The sequence below is a fragment of the Lynx canadensis genome, chromosome A2 (genome assembly GCF_007474595.2).
Source record: "Lynx canadensis isolate LIC74 chromosome A2, mLynCan4.pri.v2, whole genome shotgun sequence".
In the NCBI taxonomy this organism is placed as follows: Eukaryota; Metazoa; Chordata; class Mammalia; order Carnivora; family Felidae; genus Lynx; species Lynx canadensis.
This window is the reverse complement of record NC_044304.2, coordinates 23,943,806-23,968,087: the sequence shown is the minus strand read 5'-3', so window position 1 is coordinate 23,968,087 and position 24,282 is coordinate 23,943,806. Positions and strand designations below refer to the sequence as shown.

Genomic DNA, 24,282 nt, shown 5'->3' with positions numbered 1-24,282 from the left:
AGGTAATTTACATATTTGAGAAATCATAAAAGAAAGAAAACATCCCAGCAGAAGCATTCAGACCCTTGAGTGAGCATTTGGTGGTCAAGCAAGGAATCCAATGTTTTCACTTACATTTGTCTTGAGACTATTTAATACCAGGGTTATGTTTAATCACTTTATATGGGACTAGACTGTGATCTCATATTAGTAATGAAAATGGTGATTTTTTTTTTATCTGAAAAGAGCTACTTGGAGAAAGGATCACTTATTTTGAAACTAGAGTTCAAAGGCATAAATTGTAGAAAACATTTTGTGGGGAAAACATAGATATCTACAAGTACTTGGTAAAGCCTGGGATTTAATATGTGAGTATAAATTGTCCTGTCAACAGAGCACTTTCCATCACAACTGTGAAGTTTTGAAGAACAAAGTGTCACACGTTAAGATGTGAGTAGTTTTTCTCTCTGCTCGGATTAACAGTGAATGCTCCCAGTGTGTTAGGGTAATTGAGAAAAACAAAAGTTGCTGCTTTTAAGCATGAAAATTGTGCTCGGCAGGATGTGTACTTCAGTTGTTTTTATAGGAATAGGCTGGATTTGACCCTTGCCATCCACCCACTGTCCACTGGGCTCCCTTGGGACCAATACACAACCCCTAACAGGGACTGGGGGACAATCTCCGGTGCAGAGCCAGGTGAGAAGCAGAGTAACTGGTCCTGGGAGCCCAGTGTCATAACCCCACTCTCATTAGTTCAGATGGACGGCCAGAAAGGAAAGTCTCAGTCCCTGGAGAGCAGGGAGGATGTTGAGCAGCACACTGATGACTGCTGGGATTGGAAGAGAGGCAGAGTTTAGCAGATCTGCTGTTGTGATCCCGTGGATACCTAATTCCACTTAGAGATGGAAGGAAAGCGGATAAACCCTCCATCAAGCTTGAAAGTGCAGTTCTGTTCTGTCTGTCAGCCTCATTTATGTGGCATCTCTCAAACTCATCCCCAGTCACTCTGTATGTGGAGAGAGCTGACTGTTTGGGTGGGCGTCTTTGTTCCAAGTCTTCTCTTTATGAAGCGGTTTTCCCAAAGTTAACCAATTAAGAATTGTTTTTTTCCATGCAGCAGTAATCGCTCTGAAAGAAGGGAGCCAAGTCGCTGTGGGGGATGCTGTGCCCCAGGGACACATTTCGGAGGATTTCCTTCTCCTGAAGCCACAGGGTCAACATAAAGCCCTATAAAATGTTTTAAATAAAGAAGAAATTGAAGCGGAAGATTTCATTCTGGCACTTTATGTCTGGTTTTTGCTTTCCTCCCACTGAGGAGCTAACCAAGCCAGAAGTCTGGAGGATGTATTTAGTTTGAGGATAATGAAGCTTTACTGTGATTTTTTTTTTTTTACTTACCTGGATTATAATTATAAGGAAACCATACCTTCCAGTGGCCTTTATGGGTTAGCCTATGATGCACTGATAGCTATTATTGAACATAGCATTTTAAAATTGTGTGTGTGTGTGTGTGTGTGTGTGGGTTGGCTTTATAAAAACGGGACCACAATTATGATATTGTAATCACTTGACTCTTAAGGAAATCACTTTCACATCCTAATTCAGTAGATATCAACCCATTGATTTGAATGCTGATGGTTTTGCCTGCGTATGTGGTTGACATTGCGACTGGAAAGCATTTACAACGTGAGCATTCTCTGCTGACATCCTCATAGTTATGACATTTTGGAGAGGATTCTTCCTCAGGATAATGGGAATGGCCTCACCTTATGTGAGCCTTTCCCGTCTCCCCCAGTATTTGCTCTCACTGTCCTTTTCCCAGCTGAAGTGGGCGCCTAATATATATGACATACACTTAAAATTGTTTTAACCTTTAATTTTTACATAATGGTAGATTCATAAACAGTTTTCAGAAATAATAGAGAGGAATCCTGTGTAACCTTTACCCAGTTTCCCCCAGTGGTAACATGTTGTACAACTACAGTACAATATCACAACCAGGGTATTGGCACTGATGCAGTCCGATTACAGAACACTTCCACTGCCATAAGGATCCCTCACACTGCCCTTTTATAACTGCATTCAACTTCTTCTCCTTTCTCAGCCCTTATCCCTGGCAAGCATTAATCTGTTCTCCATTTGTATAATTTTGTCATTTAAAGAACATCGTGTAAGTGGAATTACATAGGATGTGGCCTTCAGGGATTGGTTTTTTCAATTTCATAATTTACTGGTGAATCCTCCAAATTGTTGGTTGTATCAATACTTTGCTTCTTGCCATTGCTGAGTAGTATTCCACAGTATAGATATGCCACAATCTGTTTTACTATTCACCAGTTAAAGGAAACCCTGGTTGTTTTCAGTTTTTGGCTATCAGTAATACAGCTCCTATCAACGTTCAACACAGGTTTTTGTGTGAACGCAAGTTTTTACTTCTCTGACGTAAATAATTAGACTACCATTGCTGGGCCGTATGGTAGTTGCATGCTAAATTTTATAAGAAACTGCCAAATTGTTTTCCAAAGTCGTTGCACCACTTTACATTCCTGCCAGCATTGTATGAGGGATCCAGTTTCTCGGGATCCTCACCAGCATTTGATATTGTCACTACTTTTAATTTTAGCCATTCAGATAGGTGTGTGGCAATATTTCATTGTGGTCTTAATTTACAATTCTCGAATGGCTAGTGACATAGAACGTTTTGTGTGTGCCTACTTGCCATCTGCATGTTCTTTTCAGCAACATAGTCTGTTCATGTCTTCTTCTATTTTGGAATTGTATTAGAGATTTTACTGTTAAGTTTTGAGACTTCTTGACTATAGTTTAGTGCAATATCTTTTTGTTGTTCATTTGTGGATGTCCAAATATTCTAGCACGACTTATTGAAAAGGCTATCTATCTTTTACTCCACTGAATTGCTTTTGCTCCTCTGTCAAACATCACTGGAACATTTTCATGTATGTCTGTTTCTGTGTTCTATTCCGTATACTGACCTATGTGTCTGTCCCTCTGCCAATATTACTGGTCTCGGTAACTGTAACTATACAGTAGCCTTAATATCAGGTAGAGTGATTTTTTTCCACTTTATTCTTCTTTGCCAGTATTGTTTTAGCTTTCTGGATCCTGTGCCTTTCCATATCATATTAGAGTAAGCTTATCTATGTCTAAAAAAAAAAAACTTGCTGAGATTAAAAAAAAATGTTTTTAATGTTTATTTATTTTTGGGGGGGGGAGGGGCAGGGAGAGAGGGAGACAGATTATCTGAAGTAGGCTCTGTGCTGACAGAAGAGAGCCTGATGCGGGGCTTGAACTCACGAACCATGACCTGAGCTGAAGTCAGATGCCTAGCCAACTGAGCCAACCTGGCGCCCCTAAACTTGCTGAGATTTTGATAGGAACTACATTAAACATGCACATCAATCTTGGAAAGGTTGACATACTTACTATGTTTAGTCTTCTAATCTGTGAACGCTCCATATTGCTCTCTTTATTTAAATTCTCTTTGATTTCTTTAATCAGAATTTTGTAATTTCCAGCATATACATCCTATACATGTTTTAAGTTAATACTTAAATATTTCATTTTTTGGAATGATTATAAATGGTATTTGCTTTTTAATTTTGGTTTCCACATACTTACTATATATGTATATACACATATATATATAATTTTTGTGTGTTGATCTTGCATTCTGCAACCTTGCTGAACACATTTGTTCTAGGAATTTTCTCAGGATTTTCTGCATAGACATTTCATTAGCAAGTAGTGATAGTTTTGTTATTTTCTTTCTAATTATTATGCTTTTCATTTATTTTTCTTGCTTTAGTGCAGTGGCTAGAACTCCAGGTATTCTGTTGAATAAGATAGGTAAGAGCAGGGGCACCTGTGTAGCTTAGTCAGTTCAGCGTCAGACTTTGGCTCAGGTCATGATCTCGTGGTTCATGAGTTTGAGCCCCACGTTGGGCTCTGTGCTGACAGCTCAGAGCCTGGAGCTCGCTTCAGATTCTGTGTCTCCCTCTCCCTCTACCCCTTCCCTGCTCATGCTCTTTCTCTCTCTCAAAAATAAAATAAGCATTAAAGAAATGAAAAAAAAAAGAAGGGTAAGAGCAGATATCCTTTCCTTGCTTTTGATCTTAGAGGAAAGCATTGAGTCTTTTACCATTAAGTATGATGGTAGCTGTAGATTATTTTTGGTAAATGTTCTTTATCATGTTAAAGAAGTTCCCTTGTATTTGGCACATATATTTTGAAATGCAATTTTATATTTTTACAGTGATTAGGTATGTTATATGACATAGTTGCCTTTAAGAAAGGGAGATTATTCTTGGTGGGCCTGATCTAATTAGTGAGCCCTTAAAAGGGAGTGGGCAATTTCTGAAGAAAAAGAGTCAAGGCATGAGAAAAATTTGATGCAAGCGTGATTTTTTTATTGCTGGATTTAAAAATTTGAGTGGGCCATGTGACAAGGAATGAAAATGGTCTCTAGGAGCTAGGAGTGCTAAGGAGAAGGGAACTTCACACCTACAACTGCAGGGAACTGAATTCTGCTTCAACTGCATAAACTTGGAAGAGGGTCCCCCTGAGCTCTGGATGAGAAGGTAGCCTGCTGTATCTCAATTTCAACCTTGTGAGGCCCTGAGTGGAGAACCCAGCCACACCATGCTTCCTGCCTGGACTTCTGACCTATGGAACTGTCAGCTGTCAAGTTGGTGGCAATTTGTTACATAGTAATGGAAAATTAATAACTAAAGTCAAGTAAGATATTTTGGAACAGCACTGGAATCAAAGTAGTATAGTGAATATTCTACTCCAGTGACTCAAATGAGACCCAGGTCTATTCACTAAATTATGTTCATCCATATATCTTTGGCTTCTGGCTGTATGCTAGATGCTGTGTTCAGGCCTGAGGACACAGAGGAGAATGAGCCAAGGTCTTTGTTTGTTTATTTGTTTGTTTGTTTGTGTTTAACTGTTGAGGGTCTCATGGCCCACATCATCTCAATATAGTCCCATCTAACAATTGTCTTATTATATTTGTACTCAACAGTCAGACTCACATTCTGGGAAAGAGTAAGACATCTACAATTCTTAGGTAAATCCCGTATCTTTTCTGAACTTGAGTTACTCATCAGTTGAATGATCTGCTCCTTTGGAAGTATGTCAGGATCAAATGAGTTTTAGGAAACCATATTATTTAAATCAGACGTAATGATTACTTTTCCACAGTATAGTTTCTTCTCTTCTTTTCTCTCTCTTGGGATTCCTCCCACAATTATTTATTGACCCTATACTGTGTGTTTGAGCAGATGCTGGGTCCAGTGGGAGGATCAAGGATGCATTGGACTCCATATGATCGAGGACCAAGGTGACATACAGAGAGGCCACTACCTATTTCTCAAGGTTGATGGAACTGTGATGCAAGGGGCCTGTGGGTACCAGGAAAGGGCTTGGAGTCAGGCTTGATTTGGGTGATTGAAATATGTCATCATCGACAAGGATCTCCTGCAAAGCCAAGCCAGTAGGAGAATTCAGAGTGAAAGAGGCCCCCTTCTTTCATTCTTCCTCCTTGGAAATGCCTCAGAATTGTTCCTTGCATCACAAGAAAGTAGGTCTGTTTGAGAACATTGCCCTGATTTGTTGAATAGCAATGAATAGACCTTGCTAATAGAGGTGGCTTAGTGGCATGAACAAATGGTTCTGGCTTTTTAGGGCCTGGCAACTAATTTTGAGTGATGCAGAAACAAAATAATAATAACAGAATTATAAAATGCTGCACAAACACAACACAAAACAAAACAAATGAAAAAACAAACATACTGGACTTCCAAAACCCATAGGAACTTTCTTAAGGAACAGTAATGAAATGAACAACATTCAAGCACATTGTGGGGTAGGGTGAGGTGGTGGGAATGACTGTTGACAGCTCCGGAGTCACCAACACTCAAACACTCCCTGGTGAACCGGGATTATAATCAGCATAAATCTAAGTGACTGTCAAGGGGCAAAGCAGCCATGCCCGGAAGTGTGGCCTGAGTTAAGATTATTTTGGCTGAGGGTAGCTGCCACTGTAACTGCCACCAGAGGGCCCCGCCCTGCTCTAGACTTCTGCTTTATAAATCTCCTTTGGAGACTGGTTTACCAGCAACCAATCGTTCAGTGGGAACAGTAGTACTTTCTGCAGAACTTCCTTGGTTGCAATTTTCAAAACAGTATTCTTTTTACATTAATAATTCATATTTGCAACAAAAATACAAAGAAGAATATAATAGATTACCTGAAATGTCTGTGCCTAGAAACAAACCCATCATTAATATTTTGATGTGCTTCGTTCTAGTCTTTTTGTTTTCTGTAATATGCATTTAAAACCCCACATATGGTTTGGATTGTATTGTATTTTCTATTTACTAACTTCCTTTTCTCACTTAGGAATTCGTGAGCCTCTTTCCTTTACATTCACAGTGTTTAATATCTGTCCAACATCTCAACAATTGGATGCCTCTAATTTACTCTCCAGTTTCTTTGTAACACACACACACACACACACACACACACTCGAATTTATTTAACTCATTTATTTGCCAGGTATATTTATATGTATGCATTTGTATTTATATATGTGTCTATGCATATACATACACAATTTTTCTGATTTTTATAAACAACACTATGATGAACATGTTTATTGTATCCTCACAATAATTTCCTCTGGGAACATCCCTTAGGATATCCTTAGAATAAAGTCCTAAGGTGGAAACACTGGATCAAATGGTAATTCATGAATTATAGTGAATTTAAAGGAATTTAAAAGTTTTTATCAGATATTTAAAAAAGGTAAACTTTCCACAAAGATTGAAATAATTTCTAAAAAGTGGCTCTTTTCATTACAGTAGCCATTAGAATTGGCTATTAAATTTTAATTAAGATTAAACTGCATTAAAAATTCATTTCTTAAGTTGCACCAGTAATATTTCCCGTGCTCTATTGCCACATGTAGTGACGTGTATTGGACAGTGCAGATTAGAACCTCACCATCATTATAGGAAGTTCAGTTGGATAACACTTCTCTAATATCTTCATGAGTTCCTTCATGGTTGTGTTTGGAATTCAGCTAAGTTAGACTAAAATATGAACAACACATATTTTGAGGGTGATTAATTTGTTTGTTATAGATTTCGTAGTAAAAATTTTCACCATTCCATTGAAGATGAAAAATACTGTGTCTCTCTGAAAATGTAAGAAGATGGAAATTCACTTTTTTCCTTGCTTACTTCTCCTCTACTAGGCTGAATAAACTAACATCACTATTGATACTGATTACAGGTTACTGCATGCTTGCTATGTGCCCACTATGTAACTATTACAACTCAGGTATTCTTCGCAAGGAGCCCAGGAGGTACAATTATTATCCACATTTTACAGAGAAGGAAACTGATGTAAACAGAGGTCAAGTATCTCTTACAAAGTCATACAGCTAGCACATGGCTGGATCCTGATTGGGACCTAAGCCTTCTTGCTTCAGGGTTCATAGTCTTAACCATTAGCTATACTGCTTCCAAGAAAGTCTGGGACTGTTAAGGAAAAGACCAGCTCTTTGCCATGCTGCAGAACTGTGCACACGTAAAGTAAAGAATGCTTCCCAATTGTTCAAGAAGTACTACACCAAAAAATAAACAGAAACTCATCTACACAGTCTTTTTATCAAGGAGGTTCCACTGAGCCTAGTCCAATCTGGAATGAAGAATTCTCAGGACATTGTAGAGAAACTTTTCTTCATTTGTATTCTAACACTGTTTGATTTAACAGAATCTAAGTCAGATGTATGCATTGTACACATTTCTTCTCTATCCATCTTCTTGTTATGGTGTGAAGTTTTGTTAATAAGCTCGGGAAGAGAAAAGGGAAAAGGGAGAATTTAAAATGCAGTCAAAACCAAAGAGCTTGAACCCAAACACACTCATTTGATGTGGGTGTTTGTTTGCTGCTGAAGGATCAGAGGTGTCACATTTAAGCAAAGCTCCTAGATGCTTTAACTTCAGCAAGGAGGAAACAAATCCCAAACACAATCTTGAGGGTGGCCAGGTCCAGGCAGACAGCAGTCTGAGCATTTTCAGTTTCAACCATTTCCAAAAGGTGTCACTCTAAGGCAGCAGTGGGGAGGTGGGAAGGAGGTGGAGATAGAAATGTCAGATAAGAGTAATTGGAAAAATAAGATTAGGAGCCTCGTTTTAACAGCTCCTTTGCTCACAACATCACTGTCTGAGATGTTCTTGCTGTTGAGGAGAGAGGTTTCAGGTTTATCAGGGTGACCTCTGTGCCCAGAGGAGAGCTGGGCTAGGTCCTGGCTATTCCCACAGGACCAATTCACATTCCAATTTGGCTATAACCTGGGATATGGGGATTTCATTGGCTCTGTGTTCTGGTGCAAACTGAGAACTACCATCTTCTTGCACTCAGGATGAGTGAAGACAGAAAGCCAGGATGGATGGTGAAGTCTAAGGCCGAAGAGCCTGTGTATTTTTAAAACATGGTTTAAAAACTTTAAAAATTACAAATCATTAACACAAAATAGACACTAACTCAATACTGACTTACAATTTAAGAAAAAAAATTGTTTTATCAAAATATTTGAAGATCAGTTCTTGCCAAGCAGGCCTCATGAAAAGCACAAGATGTTGCCACGTGTCAGAAAGAGACACACAGAACCCAGAGTGGGGCTCTTGGCAGATAACTGAGAGAAAAGCTGGTTTTCAAATATTTAGTTAAACAACACAAATGTATGTGTAAGTCTAAGTCGACACATGTTAATGATTTAAGGTCTTAAACAGGTTTTTTATTTTATTGTTTTAAGACTCCACTGTTCACTTTAAAAGTTCCGACAGTTTCTCCAGAGCTGGGTGTAAGCACTGGACTCTAGAAATTCATTTAACGGCTTCATTATTCTTTTAGTTTTAACTGTTTATTTATTTTTGAGGAAGAGACAGAAAGAGAAAGAGAGAGGGAGAGAGAGAGATAGGGTGCGAGCAGGGGAGGAGCAGAGAGAGAGGGAGACACAGAATCCAATGAGGGTTCCAGGCTCCGAGCTGTCAGCACAGAATCTGACGCGGAGCTCGAACTTGTGAACCATGAAATCATGACTTGAGCTGAAGTTGGACACTTAACCGACTGAGCCAGCCAGGTGCCCCATGGCTTCATTATTCTTAAAGTGTACAGAGTTATGAATTATTTGAATACAATTGAATAGTCCTGGTAATTCAACAATTTTATAATCTGCCACATGGAATGACTAATAAAATCAGAAATGACACACAACTATATAAGTTTTTTTAAATTGGTGTGCCCCTGTGGCCTAGTAGACATCTAGCTTGAAGAAGCCTTATTATTTTCTAGATTTGTAACACCAAGCTGATATATTTTAAAATGTAATCCTAGCTTTCTAGGTATAGGATCAGAATTTTGGTCTTGACGTATTTCGGGACTTTTTAGGAAATTGTTTTAAATTGGAACATCTTGAGACTTGCAAAAGACTTCTGAGGTTGCTGTGAATTGTTTTCATCGAAGGTGGCATTTTAGGAATTAAACAGCTTTCTAAAAAAAATGTTTCCCCCAGCAAATATTATGGTCTGGTGAATTACCAATAGATGTACTTCTAAAAGAAGCAAACGCTGTGTTAAGTCGAGACAAATGTGTTGTTTTCCTGCTGGACTTCTCAAAAGCGGTTATTGATTCATAATCACTGTAATTCTCCAAGTAATAATTCCCTAATGAGGAGGACCACAAGGCCCCACAGCCTGGGCAACCAGCATTCATTTTTTCCTTCCTCTTCAACAAGCCACTCCCACTCGACTGATTTAGGGAGGCAGACCATGAGGCCTAGGGCAGGATTGGCTCTTGTTTTACTCTTGCTTATCACTCAGTACTTTTCTTTAATAGCTTTTTTTTTAAATCACAATTGTGATTAAATAGTTTTTTCATTTAAGCCTGCCTGCCAAACCAGACCGCTTCTGAGGGGGAGCCTGTCACAAGTGTCCAGCAGAGTGCCTGGCACATAGGAGACATCCAGTGAGGTGGTGGAAGGAAGGAGTATACATCTTCCAGGTCCCAGGGCAGAGCATGTGGACTACAGAGCAGGACAAAACCCTGGCTTGCTTGTACCCCAGGTCAAAGCTTGGGACACTTTTATTGTGCCATCCTGAAACTCAGGTTTCTGGGTGCTCTTAGTGGCTGCCGGGGTTACAGTGAATGTGGGACCCCCTTGCATTCAAGATCTGGGTAACTGAGCCCTCTCATCTCCATAGCAAAGAGAAGGTGCTTGAGGCAGCAGAGAGCAAGACCTTGAAGGGTGTTTGGTGAGGATGATGGCAAGGGGACCACTGATTTATGGGGTAGGAAAGTATCAGGTTCGGACTTACACTTCATCCATCATTGCACTAAGTGAGTCAAAGGAGGGCGTTTCAGAATTATGCCTTTTCATTCCCCTTCCTCCCATTCTGTAGGTATTTATTGAGTATGGATGCTAGTGTTGTGTCAGGGGCTGAAGGCACTTCCAAAGAAGACAGAGATGTGGTCTTTTGCCCTCCAGGGGATTATGATCCAGTGGTAGCAATTAAGCATACACATGAAAAGTTGTGCAGAAATGTGAAGTGGTATTTGATTAGGTGGCATAAAGTCAAGTGTCGACAGTAAGAACTGGTATTTGGTACTTGGGTTGGACTAGGGACAATGGTAACTGTCATGTACTGGACATTTCCAGGGTGTCCAACACAGAGGGCTGGATGCTTTATGCTCTTGCCAATCCCGTGCAGTAGTTTCCATCTCCTTCCCATTTTATAGGGGAGGACCTGCAGATTTAGAGAGATGTCAGTAATATCCAGGGTATCTAGACTCGGCTGCACTTTGGAATTACTTTGAAATCATCTGCAACTTTAATAAAATATAAAGCCTGACTCCCATCCTCAAACACTGGGATTTAATGCAACCATGGCATCAGGATTTTTCACATCTTTCCAAAGGATTCTAATGTGCAACAAAGTTTAGGAAGCACTGAGTTAAGATTCGCCTCAGGTTGTAGAGATCCTATTGTGAAACCAAAGCTTTAACCAGGTATGTGCTTTTCAGAGCTCCAGTTTTTAATTGCTGTATCCTGTGAAGTGACAGAACTTAAAAGATGGAAGATTTCAGTAACTGGAGCGGGTCAACATAGGGCAGTCCAGGGGTGTGCATGTGTGCGTGTGCATCTGTGTGTGTGTGTGTGTGTGTGTGTGTGTGTGTATGTATGCGGTTGAGGGTAGGTGACAGGAAGCAAAAAATTTGAACTCAGTAATAATTAAACATAAAATGGGTTGAATCCTTACTAGGCACTATTAATAAGAGCTGACATTTCTATGACACCAAGTACTAGGCATTGTTCTTAGGGTATCACAAATGTTAACCCATTGAATCTTTATAAAAGTCCTGTGAGCTAAGGTCTATTATTACCCTTATATCACAATTGAGGGACCTGAGGCCCACTGAACTTTTATAATTCAGAGTGACACAGATAGTGAGTGGTAAGCTATTTCCTGAATTCTGTTTCATTAACATTACTACCTCTTCTTTTAAGAATGTACTGGTTTCATATTTGCCGTTGCCAGTGTCTGCACTAAGAACTTTACATTCATTGCTTCACTTAATACTTGTAGTAACTCTTATGAGAAATAATTTTGTCACAGATGAGAAAACTCAGACCCTTTCCCAAAGTTTTATGACTCATATATGGTAAAACAGTATGTTTAGTACAGTCTGGCTTCATAATCATGCTTTTAATCATTCTCAGTATTTTAAAATACGTTAAACTTTTTAAAAAAATTTGAAATTAAATCCTGAGTGGAATTATATATATAAAACAAATACAACACTCCTCTTCCCATGCCATTGATCTGTTATCAGGCCACAGGTGCCCTTGGGAAACCCTGGGGCTCTAGGGAACACAATTTGAAGGCCACTACTGTGGGTAATTGGGAGCTCCTTGAGATGTTGGAGCCAGGTCAGTGATATTTTTGACAAAATATTGGTGGTTTAGGCATATTGTTTTGGCAGTAGGCATAAGTTGTGACAGTGAGTCCTGTGGGACATCTTTGAATCCCAGACCTAAGGGATCCAGTTAAAAGACACATTCAAACACACACAGTCAAAACAGCTGAAAAAAATCAAAAGGGTAGTCTAATTCTTCAATGTGTGTCTTTGGAAAACATTGAAGGGGCCCCAGGAATAACCCATAGTGACTTTTTCCTCCTTCCCTTTTTCTCTTCTTTGCAATTTCCTTATTTTGCCCTTAAAATAAACTTCTCTCTGTCCCAAGTCTCAAGGATCATTCTTCTTTCCCCTCTGACTTCTTTCTCCCACTTTTTATTACATAGAGCACCGTAGCCTGTGCTTCAAAGTCCTGTACCTTTGTGCTCAGTTTCTCAAGTTTACTTTGCTACCCATTAGCTAATTCCACATCCTAAAATCCAGCAATGGACCTCACTGAGAGATATACTATGATAGGGGAGAAGCTGATCAAACAAAGCCATGTCTTTATTTAGGGTAGGGGTAGAGACGAAGGCTAGGAACAGACACACATGCACACACACACACACACACACACACACTCACGCAATTATTTTCAACCCCTCCAGAAATGTGGGAGGGGAAGAGGCCTGAGCTTGTGGCATCAAAAGTAATGATAAAAGGAAATGATAGATCCCAGAAGTGTTTCCAAAATAGAGCTATTAAGACTTGATAATAAATGGAAAATAAATGAAGAAAGAGAAGAAACAAACAAATGTAGTTCTGAGGTCTTAAACATGAGAGACTGAGAAAAGGTTAGGGTGTTGGACTTGTGGGTGTGTTAGGGAGTGGCAGGTTGGGAGGGCAGGAGTGGGTAATAAGGATTTGGTTTAGGCAGGTGTGCATGGGTCATGAGTTGGCTTTTGATCATAATGAATCTAAAGTGATGTTAGGACATTCAAATCAAAGTGATCAACAGGTGGTTAGGTATATGTAAAAGAGGTCAAGTGAGTAAAAGATAAAGTTTGGAAAGGTATCTGCATATAGGTGAGAGCTGTGGAGACAGACCTCAATTCTCCTCCTAAGAATCCACATGGGTGAAGAAAATGTCTCTAGTAATGAATAATAAGACGAAGGATCCAATTATAGACTACAGGAAGATGAAGAATTTACAAAAGAAACATGGGAAGTAGGTTGCCAATCTAAAAGAGAGCTTCAGGGAACCCAAGGGAAGAGTTGGTTTGAAGAAAATGAGGGTGGATATGACCCCTGTGTTTACAAGAGACTATTTAAAAAAAATTTTTTTAAATTTTATTTTTTATTTTTTTTAAATTTATATCCAAATTAGTTAGCATATAGTGAAACAATGATTTCAGGAGTAGATTCCTTAGTGCCCCTTACCCATTTAGCCCATCCCCTCTCCCACAACCCCTCCAGTAACCCTCAGTTTGTTCTCCATATTTATGAGTCTCTTCTGTTTTGTCCCCCTCCCTGTTTTTATGTTATTTTTGTTACCCTTCCCTTATGTTCATCTGTTTTGTCTCTTAAAGTCCTCATATGAGTGAAGTAATATGATTTTTGTCTTTCTCTGACTGATTAATTTCACTTAGCATAATACCCTCCAGTTCCATCCACGTAGTTGCAAATGGCAAGATTTCATTCTTTTTTGATTGCTGAGTAATACTCCATTGTATATGTATACCACATTTTCTTTATCCATTTATCCAAAAATGGATGTTTGGGCTCTTTCCATACTTTGGCTATTGTTGATAGTGCTGCTATAAACATCGGGGTGCATGTGTACCTCCGAAATAGCACCAAAGGTTTCTATCTTGCTTGTATGATGTGGGTTGGCTTTGGGCTTCATTGTGGTTACTCAGGGACTCAGGCTGAAGGAGGCGTCATCTGAAACATGCTTCTATAGTCACAGAGAAAAGGGAAAATTGGGGTTGAGTACTAGCACTTAAATTTTGGAATGGAAATGACATTATTTTATTGGCCAAAGACCAATAAAAGACCCACCCCAGTTAAAAGGGAGAGGGGAACATCCCCAAAGGCAAGGGAATTAAAAGCAAAAATGAACTGTTGGGACCTCATGAAGATAAAAAGCTTCTGCACAGCAAAGGAAACAATCAACAAAACTAAAAGGCAACCAACGGAATGGGAAAAGATATTTGCAAATGACATGTCGGACAAAGGGCTAGTATCCAGAATCTATAAAGAGCTCACCAAACTCCACACCCGAAAAACAAATAATCCAGTGAAGAAATGGGCAGAAAACATGAGTAGACACTTCGCTAAAGAAGACATCTGGATGGCCAACAGGCACATGAAAAGATGCTGAACGTCGCTCCTCATCAGGGAAATACAAATCAAAACCACACTCAGATATCACCTCACGCCAGTCAGAGTGGCCAAAATGAACAAATCAGGAGACTATAGATGCTGGAGAGGATGCAGAGAAACAGGAACCCTCTTGCACTGTTGGTGGGAATGCAAACTGGTGCAGCCACTCTGGAAAACAGTGTGGAGGTTCCTCAAAAAATTAAAAATAGACCTACCCTATGACCCAGCAGTAGCACTGCTAGGAATTTACCCAAGGGATACAGGAGTACTGATGCATAGGGGCACTTGTACCCCAATGTTTATAGCAGTGCTTTCAACAATAGCCAAATTGTGGAAAAAGCCTAAATGTCCATTAACTGATGAATGGATAAAGAAATTGTGGTTTATATACACAATGGAGTACTACGTGGCAATGAGAAAGAATGAAATATGGCCCTTTGTAGCAACGTGGATGGAACTGGAGAGTGTGATGCTAAGTGAAATAAGCCATACAGAGAAAGACAGATACCATATGGTTTCACTCTTATGTGGATCCTGAGAAACTTAACAGAAACCCATGGGGGAGGAGAAGGAAAAAAAAAAGAGGTTAGAGTGGGAGAGAGCCAAAGCATAAGAGACTCTTAAAAACTGAGAACAAACTGAGGGTTGATGGGGGGTGGGAGGGAGGGGAGGGTGGGTGATGGGTATTGAGGAGGGCATCTTTTGGGATGAGCACTGGGTATTGTATGGAAACCAATTTGACAATAAATTTCATATATTAAAAAAAATTAAATTAAATTAAAAAAAAAAGGGAGAGGGGAGTGTGGCCCTACCATGTGCCCCAAAGAAGGAGAACTGGAATATGTGAGCCACAACAGGGAAAATATTTCTTTCTTTTTAAAGCTCCCGCTGTGGTAGCAAGGGAAATAGTTTGCAGAACTCCAGGCATTTAGCAGAGGAGGTATCATGGGCATCACCTAGGAAGCTGCAGCTCAAAGAATCAAGTGGTCATTTGTACAGAATCACAGGGAGAAACAGTGTCTGTGTGAAGACTAGAACTATGTACCTGACGCCAGTAGCCCCAATGGTCCTCAGTGTGCCATGCTCACTGGCCTGGGGTATGTGAATTTGGAGGAGTGGGAAACCTTGGCCTGGGAAACTGTTGGAGACTCTGGTGCAAGCTGTTCAGAATAGGAGTCTCACCTCACACTAGGAGTTATTGATGCTGGAAGCCAATGGCATCTCCATCAGTAAAAACGCTGGACTGCATCTCTTAGGTGCCCATGTTTCTCTATGTGGTTATTGCTGAAATGGCCAGGGAAGTCTGCAAGTCATTACTTTAAGGTGTAATTGTTACAACTGGGTTAATATAAAATTAGCTAATATAAAATTAGCTACCCCAAATAGTACGGTAGCAGGTGAACTAAGAACTGGGAAACCCAGTTGAGTAGCTCTGTGTCTATGGATTGCAGACAGGTCAGCTTCAACTTCATGAGAGAGAGATTTAGCAAGTGAGAATCCTGGATACTCTCCCTGTTCTCTGGGATCAATAGTGCATTTGAATAGAGAGCGATTTATGAAAGGAAACAGGGACATGAAGACACAGGCCATCCCATAGAGGGTTAGACAGACTGAATATTTGTTGGTACTTGGAATGACCATAATTCTGATATTTTTTTACACTGCTATCAAAAATGGGGGCGGAGGGAAAGGAGGAAAAAAAACCTGCTTCAGTCTCACCAAGCACTTCTTGATAGAAGGGCTGCTAGTCATATTTATAATATTCTATAAATTTATATGAGAAACAAATTATGATTGCTTTTTAAATTTTGTATGTTTCTAAAGTTAAATAATAATACTATTTATTCTACAATTAAGCAGGTGTAGTTCTGGGACTTTCATGGTTAATCTTCATATTCCTTGCTTTTTAAACTCTTTCTGGTTTTGGCTTTGATTTACATTCTATGGTTATCAAATTCCTCTTTTTATCAGGGAAAATGGAGGGTTTTCTGAATCTTAAAGGCATGTGATTTACCTTGGATGTGAACTATAATGCTTATTCTAAGTAAATTCCATGTAAAACTGAAGAAATTGTGTAGAAAGTCTTTATGAATTGGAACTTAACATGTCATTGACACATTTTGAAGGGCTTTCTGTTGACTTTAGTGATGGATGATCCCATTCTGCCAAGTTCAGCTGGAAGGAGGGTGGCTTAGAAACCCAAACATCAACTCTGGAATCTAGAAACTTCCTGGAACCATGGTTTTAAATCAGCAGGGTGGATGCGGCATGCATCTGTGCAAGGGATGGCATTTCACTGGCTTGCTCCACGGAAGTCTCTGGTGCAGAACCATAAACACCAGCCCTTTTTGTTGTGTGTTGGCTTTTAAAAGCCCCCAATGGTTTGGGGAGGATAAAGCCTTGCCTTGGGGCTCCCTGGTCCAATTTTTTGGGACCTGGCTAAAAATCCTGGATATTTGATAGTCTGGCTTATTTCTATGGTGTATTAGCACCCTATAAAAGTTACATGTCATTTATTTCAAGTTTAGAACCCTCTCAAACTTCAGGGGCAAATCAAACTTGAACCTTTTGTGGCTGGAATTCTGTTTACCTTTGGCCAAACCTTGCTTCCTGAAAGTGAGGCAGGGATGTGAGGTGAGAGGGGGCTCCTGAGGCCCCTTGGACATCAAATCGCTTTTGCCAAACAAGGTTTTGATAGGTTAAAACATGAATGAATCTGAAACACGTAGATTAACTTCCTGTCAGAATACTCTGGGGCCTACACACAAAAGTATATTGTGCTGGGCAAATGCATTTTGAGTGTTGCCTTCCGCCAACTGTGAGGCAGTATCTGAGACTTTTGCCAAACACAGGTTGAAAGTGGGTCAAGCCAGTTACCTTCTACTTCTAATAAATATATTAAATAGTTTCTATAAAGGTTATTGGACAATCCAATTGAAAGAGGACCTTGGAGAAATTTGCATATTTCTTGTGTTTGAAACATTTATTTTCAACCAGTGACAAAGAAAGAATGGGCTCTAAGTTACAGTACCTGTTCAAGAATGGCTATGATTCCTTTGGGTGTGTTGTCAGAATACAGACTTGCAAACAAGGCCTTGTGCTTGAATGAAGGAGAAATAATGCACCATGTTCCCTGTACCTTTCAGATAGAGGAACTGATGAATGCATTGGAGAAGACCAGACAGGAACTAGATGCCACCAAGGCACGCCTAGCCTCCACACAGCAGTCCCTGGCTGAAAAAGAAGCCCATTTGGCTAACCTCCGAATAGAAAGGAGAAAACAACTGGAGGAGATCCTGGAGATGAAGTGAGTACCCATTTTTGTTTTCCTACATTCTCTTCCCTAACTTTTCTTTCGGGATGGGGAAGGGAAGGCTAGAGAAGACGAAGAGAGAGCTTGAAGAAAGAATAATTTAGCCAACACTTGACTATTCATTTCTGTAACCATGCTTCTTATTCTTTCAATATAGCTTCCATGTCCCAATTTGCACATTCTTCATATTTGTTATTCAAAAAAAGTCCAGCATTAAATTTTGTGTGTCTGTGTTTTGTGGACTGCGCTGTTATTCTTAGATTTGTCTCAAAGGTTTGAGCTGGCTAAGAGACAGAGGCCTCGTTAAGCACAATAGTAATTTGAGTGCTGCTCAAAGTTAATTGGAAACCTTTCTGAGGAGGTATTTCCTAATTGTGACTATAACTTTGCTAATTATATTCTTTTCACATGTGTACAATGCATAGCTTGTGTTGGCTTTCATAGAGTCTCAAGGTTGGCACCTCTTTGTTTAGAAAGCAAGGACTCTGATTTGCTGGGCTGATAAAAACACACTTGGAAATCCCCCTGCTACTTCCTCCTCCTCACCCGAGGGTAGGGTAGGTAAGGAGTAGGGGGAGACTGAAACCAATCTTTCTTTGATTTAATCAATAAAGTGTGGCCTCCTGCTGGGCAGTGATCCTTCCTGTGGGCCTATGACACACCCATCTCTACCTAGCTCTTATTTCATTCTTACAATGAAATAATATCACCATGGAAGAACAGAGGAAAGAAAATTACTCAAAGGTTTTAGAAATAATCACTTGCTCTGGATCTTTTCCTAAAGAAGTAGGCAAGAAGCAGCATCTCTCTATAGGTTAAGATGAAATGATCACTAAGATATAATTTAAATTTAACTTCCTTCCACAGTAAGGGAAACATACATAATTATGGCATCTTAAGCCTGTAACATAGACTTTGAAATTGGTGGCTAGGTATAGAAGCATGACCTTATCCTGACCCCACAAGTCTTACACATGGTTAACATTAAACACAGAAAGCTTAGATCATGGAAAATATGGAATGAAATATTTTGAAGGGTTTAATAATGAGGACAAAACTTTTATTCCTTGTCAACTACCTCAGTTTCTCCAAGACCAAAGAATAAGTAGTTTTTTTCCTGTATAAACTCGCCTTTTTCCTAATAAAGTAATATGTAATAAAAATAGATATTATTATCCTCAGTTTAGAAGTAAGGGAACTGATATTTAGCGAGATTTCAAGTAATTTGCTTAAGGCCATCTGGCCAGGATTAAAACCAAAATCTTCTACCTCAGGTTCCCTTTCTACTATCTTATTTTCTCATGGAGCTTATGTGAATTCCACCAAGCCTGGAACTTTCATCAGTTTGAGTCACTGTGGTTATCATACTGCCTAGAACAGTTCCTAGCATATGGTAAATGCTCAGTAATTGTTTATTGAATGAGTGAATAGATTAAAGGTGAAAAGTGGATTTTACATAGCTAAGAAGAAAAGTATTTTAAACATCTGTGACATTACTGGCTTGATCAATAATTTATTAACAATAACAGTACATTGATACCATCAGCCTTTATTCTTTTCCATTCACCAGTCCCACTTTCTGCCTCCTTGTATGTTGTGATGTATAAAGTTCAGCCTAGATTCTCTCATTGTTCTCCAGCTATTCTCAGATTAACTCTGTATCTCCTGGAGTGATTTATTATGCCTTTTGAAGGAGACTTCCATTACTTCCTGTTTATAAAAAGGACTTATACTTTCAACGTTTCCAGAGAACAAATAATGGTGAAGCATCTTGGTTTGGCAATCATCAGACCTAGGTTGGAATCCTGTAGCTTCCACTTGGCGGCTGTATGGTTTAGGGGAAATTACCTTAACATTGCTGACCCTTCTGTTTCCTCCCATAATGACTTTCATGGAGTGGTTGAGAGGAGAGGCACTCAGGAGGGCTTGGCACATGGAAAATGATATATGTGTATAAATGACGCTATCAGCCAATGAAAATATGTCATTTGTTTAGTATACTTTGTGAAGAGTATCATTTATCTAAAATTTGGATTTATTTTTCTTAAACATATAAACCTTTTCCATGTGTATGTTTTCCCACTTAATTTCATGATTTCAGATAGCACCTAACTAAGACCTCTTTTGGTGAATTGCCACATTATTGCTCAAGTGCTTAATCTTCTGCCACTGCAAAATAAATACAGAATTCCTCTGTTAATTCCTTTGGTAAAAGTAACAAAGCCCTGCTTCATTAAGTCCAATATGGACCCTATTCACTATTTAACTGGCCCAGAAGCCCCACTTATGGGCTCTGTCCCGGGACTGTAGGGACACAGGTACAGGGTAGTTATATTGACCAACAACCCCAACTAGATTCATGAGCCTCCTGGGCTATTCAAGGCAACCAACTGGTTTGACCAATCTTGACTTTTTAAGCTGAGGTGACATGTTGGTTATTTGACATTAACTGAGTCAATGTAAGTTAGTGGAAACAAAAAGTTGGGTATATCCCTATCAGTACTTACTGTCACTCTGTGTCAAGCATTGTTGGTTTTCTTTCAACTGGCAGGCATCATGTAAACAACTTTAGGTGAAGTATAACCATTTCCAAACCCTGGTTGGGAAGAGAGAGGCTATGTGGTGTTAGAGGACAGAGAGGTAGGGCTGTGAGTCAAGAGAAAGGAGATGAGCTCTATTAGCTCATCCATAACATTGTGAGATCACTCTCTGGTTACCTCAGTTTTGTCTTCAGTAACATAGAGGTGATAATAACTGCTTTGCCTACTCTATAGAATTGTTGTGCAGACAGGATTTTTTTAAAAAAAGTACTGAAAGGAATATAAACCAGCATATGTGAAAGTGCTTTGAAACATAAAAGGGGCTTTTGAAATGAAAGGTGGTGTCTGTTAAATTCGTTGTAAAATCAAATGGCACAGAGTTTTAAAATTGGAAAGCAGCTGGGTCCAACCTCCCAGTGTGCATAAACCAGACTCCTTCCACATAATCACTAATAGGGCATTCACCAGTCCCTGGTGAACACCATTTTCATTGGAAGCCATGAGCACATGTAGGTACCTCACTGGTTCTTATATGGAACTGAAATGGCTTTCCATGGAATCTTCCCACTTGGTTTGGTTTTTGTTCAGAGCTACACAGAATTCACCTAAGCCCCATACATAGCAGAGACAGCATTTTAGATATTTCTTCTGGTAGTAGGATTCATTTTAGAAAAGAAAAATAAAGAAATATGAAGACAAAATAAAAAACAAAATCACCCATGATCCTACCATGCGGAGACAGACGCTGTGGCATTTGGTGTATCTTTACTTTTTAACAGAATTCAATTGTAATCTCATATTTTGTAAATCCTGCTTCTTTTGATTACTGAGTGGTGAACAGCCTCTGTGTCACATAGAATTGTATTATTTTTAATTAATATATTGTCACATAGGTTCACTTCTTTATTGGACATTTACCTTGGTTCCAATGTTTTGTAAATATAAAGAACGTTTTGTTTTGTTTTGTTTTTAATTTTTTTTAATGTTTATTCATTTTTGAGAGACAGAGTGCAAGTGGGGGAGGGTCAGAAAGACAGGGAGACACAGAGTCCAAAGCAGGCTCCAGGCTCTGAGCTGTCAGCACAGAGCCCGATGTGGGGCTTGAACTCATGAGCTGCGAGATCATGACCTGAACCAAAGTCTGACGCTCAACCAACTGAGCCACCCAGGAACCCCATAAAGAATGTTTTGATAAGTATTCTGCTCTTTTGTTTTGTTAACCTATTTTTAAGTAATTGTAGATTCGCATGCTGTTATAAGAAATCATTTTCCTCAGTGGTAACATCTTGCATAATTATAGCACAATATCACACCAGGAAATACAATTTACCAACTTTATTAAGATTTCTCTGGTTTTACATGCACTCGTGTGTGTGTGTATCTAGTTATATGCAATTTCAACATGGATATAAATTTGTGTAGTCACTGTCACAGTCAAGATATAGAACTGTTCTATCATTGCAAAGATCCCTACCTTTTGATAGCTACACCCAGCTGTTTCATTTTTAAACAGGGTTTTGTTTTGTGTTATATAATTTTGGGACATGTGCCATACTGGTCTACATTTTTTCCCTCCCATTCTTCTTGGGCAGGGCAGGGGATTATCTTCCTAGTTTAAATTCAGACCAAAATTTAGAATGAGAAAACATTGCTTGATTCCTCTAATTTGAAGATTCTCATCAGTTGGTTTTATTCTATTTATAGTGGAATTTCTTTTTCATATTGGATATCTAGAACCTGTCATGTGGTAGGCATTTCATCAACTTTTGAGGATGAAAGGATGAATTAGCTCAAAAATTCATAAATATTCATTGAGCACCTACTATGTGGCAGGTACTATTCTAGGTGAACAAACAGAAAAATGTTTTACCTGATGAAGCTTACATTTTAGTGAAATGAATGAAGGAGATGAACAAACTCATAAATAAGCAAATAAATGAATAAATACATGAATAAAGTAGTTTCTTCTGTAAGAAATTTGGGATATCCTTAGAAAGCTATTTCCAAAGGTAAGGACCCTCATAGCTCTTTGGGGTAAAGATGGACATAGAAAATGCAGTGTACCTTCCTGTAGCCTGAGAACCCTTTTAGGAACCAAGGTCAGAGGAGAGACTTTGACTATATTTCATGTATGATTCTTTCCCCCCACCTCCAACGCTTCCCCATTTAGTTTGCTTTTTATTGGTTACTATTCTAACTGCCAGTCATTATTCCCATACTGGAAGGAACTAACAGTCCCCAACACTGTATCTTAATAGAAGAACACAATATTCCCTTTCCCTTGTGTGTAAGATTATTCTTTTACTTAAAAAATATCTAAAACCTCTTGCTAAAACATTTCCTAATGTTTCATCTTTGTTCAGTTTACTCCTATTTAAAAGGAATTTTATTAAAATAGTATTAAGAACATCATTCTATATGTTTGGTTTTATTAATGCTGGTTAATAAGCTTACATTTCAGTAACCAAAGCTCAATTATTTAATTTGTGACAGGTGAATTTGATATCTGTAGCTAAAAGGAATTGAAGGCCATGAGATACGTACATAAAATCTATCTGTGTGTGCTTGCTCAGGCTATTCCAACTAGCATTGTAATTTAATAGGTAGACAGGCAGGCTGACTGATATGTTGCATTTAATGTTAAATACTGAATGAATAAGGGTTTTGAGAGCTGGTTAATAGTTGCATGATTTGAAGTGTGTATTTTAGACTTCCTGTGGTGATTTCTGGTGCTTATGTCATGAAAAGATTTTAGGGAAACTTCTACATTTTAAACTCATCTGATGATATTGTAAGATCCATCTTAATTTACTGGGTATTGTTGCATTTTAGATATCTTCTCTAGATAGCCCCGAAAGCCTTTGTATACATTGAGCTATTTTAGGAAATTTACTGTGAGGTAAGGCAGCAGCTTATTCCAAGGCATTATCCTGTTGGCCTCTTTGATCTGGGATCCCTTTTGAGAGAGCCACTCATTAGGTAAGTACCCTTCAAAGGAGAGGCAGGGTGCAGAAAATGATAAAAATCAATTTATTCTTTACTTCATGTCAGCATGAGAAAAGACAAATCACATTTCTTTAGGGAGGAATCCTAAGTGCCTGGCAATTTGGACAGGATAAATGAAGCCTGGGAGAGGAGTTTTGAAGGCATCCGTTACTTAAAATTGATAAACTCAGTTACAATATCTTACGGAGATGTTAGGGGGATTGAATGAAATTATACATTATGAGAAAGTGATTTTTAAGCAGTAAAGGTCATATATGTATGTGTGTATGTATATATGGATGTGTGTGTATAATGTTATGTTGCATATCAATATGTTAGTTAAACATAGTTTTTATACATTGATCCTATCTTCAGATTCCAGTTAGCCTTATGCTGTCAACAATGTTTTTTTTTGTTTTGGCTACAATGCCATCTTTTCTCTATCCAGTAGTTTGTTTAGAAAAACTTTGACATGTCCCCTTTAAAAAATATTAAATACTATGGTAACATGTTGTAGAATGTCCCAGTTTGTCTGGTTGTTTGTATTTACCACCTGCTCAGTTTGAAAAGTAAATTGAGCCAGGCAGAACACCAATGAAGCTTGTCATAGCTTTCTAGGTTACCTGCAATGATTGAGGACAGGTGGTAGACACAGAGGGGAAATAAATGTCATGATTGTCATCCATGGAAATGTCATCCAACATTGATTGTGATTTGAGCTGCAGGCAGTCACATAAATGCATAATGGCTTATCACTCATGATTTCTGTTTCTCTTGTAACCCTGAAGTTGGTGGCTTAGAGTCTTTAGTGGAAGAGAAAAGACTTGCTGTACACAAAGCTTATAGAGGGTAGTAAAACTTAACTACAAAGACAATAACTTTAGAATAGTAGAATGGTCTAATTAACTTTAAATGCAAGGAACAGAAAATCTCACATTCCAGAAGCTCATACAAGTAGCTGTGTAGTCTCTGGGGACTTCCACTCCTTCCATCTTGATGCTTTGCCATTCTCAGCGTATGGCTTCCACCCCGGATGCAAGATTTTTATCCCAGCTCCAACCACCCCATCCACATTCAAGTTAGCAGAAAGGA

General features: G+C 38.9%; 1 protein-coding gene across 1 annotated transcript in view; it reads left to right on the top strand.

Annotated features, from left to right (window-relative positions):
- ERC2 (ELKS/RAB6-interacting/CAST family member 2) overlaps positions 1-24,282 on the top strand; it is a 937,319-nt gene that overhangs the window by 558,307 nt on the left and 354,730 nt on the right. The window contains exon 14 of the mRNA XM_032592316.1: positions 17,499-17,659. Within this exon, the coding sequence (XP_032448207.1) occupies positions 17,499-17,659 (161 nt within the window). The remainder of the gene's footprint in view (positions 1-17,498; positions 17,660-24,282) is intronic.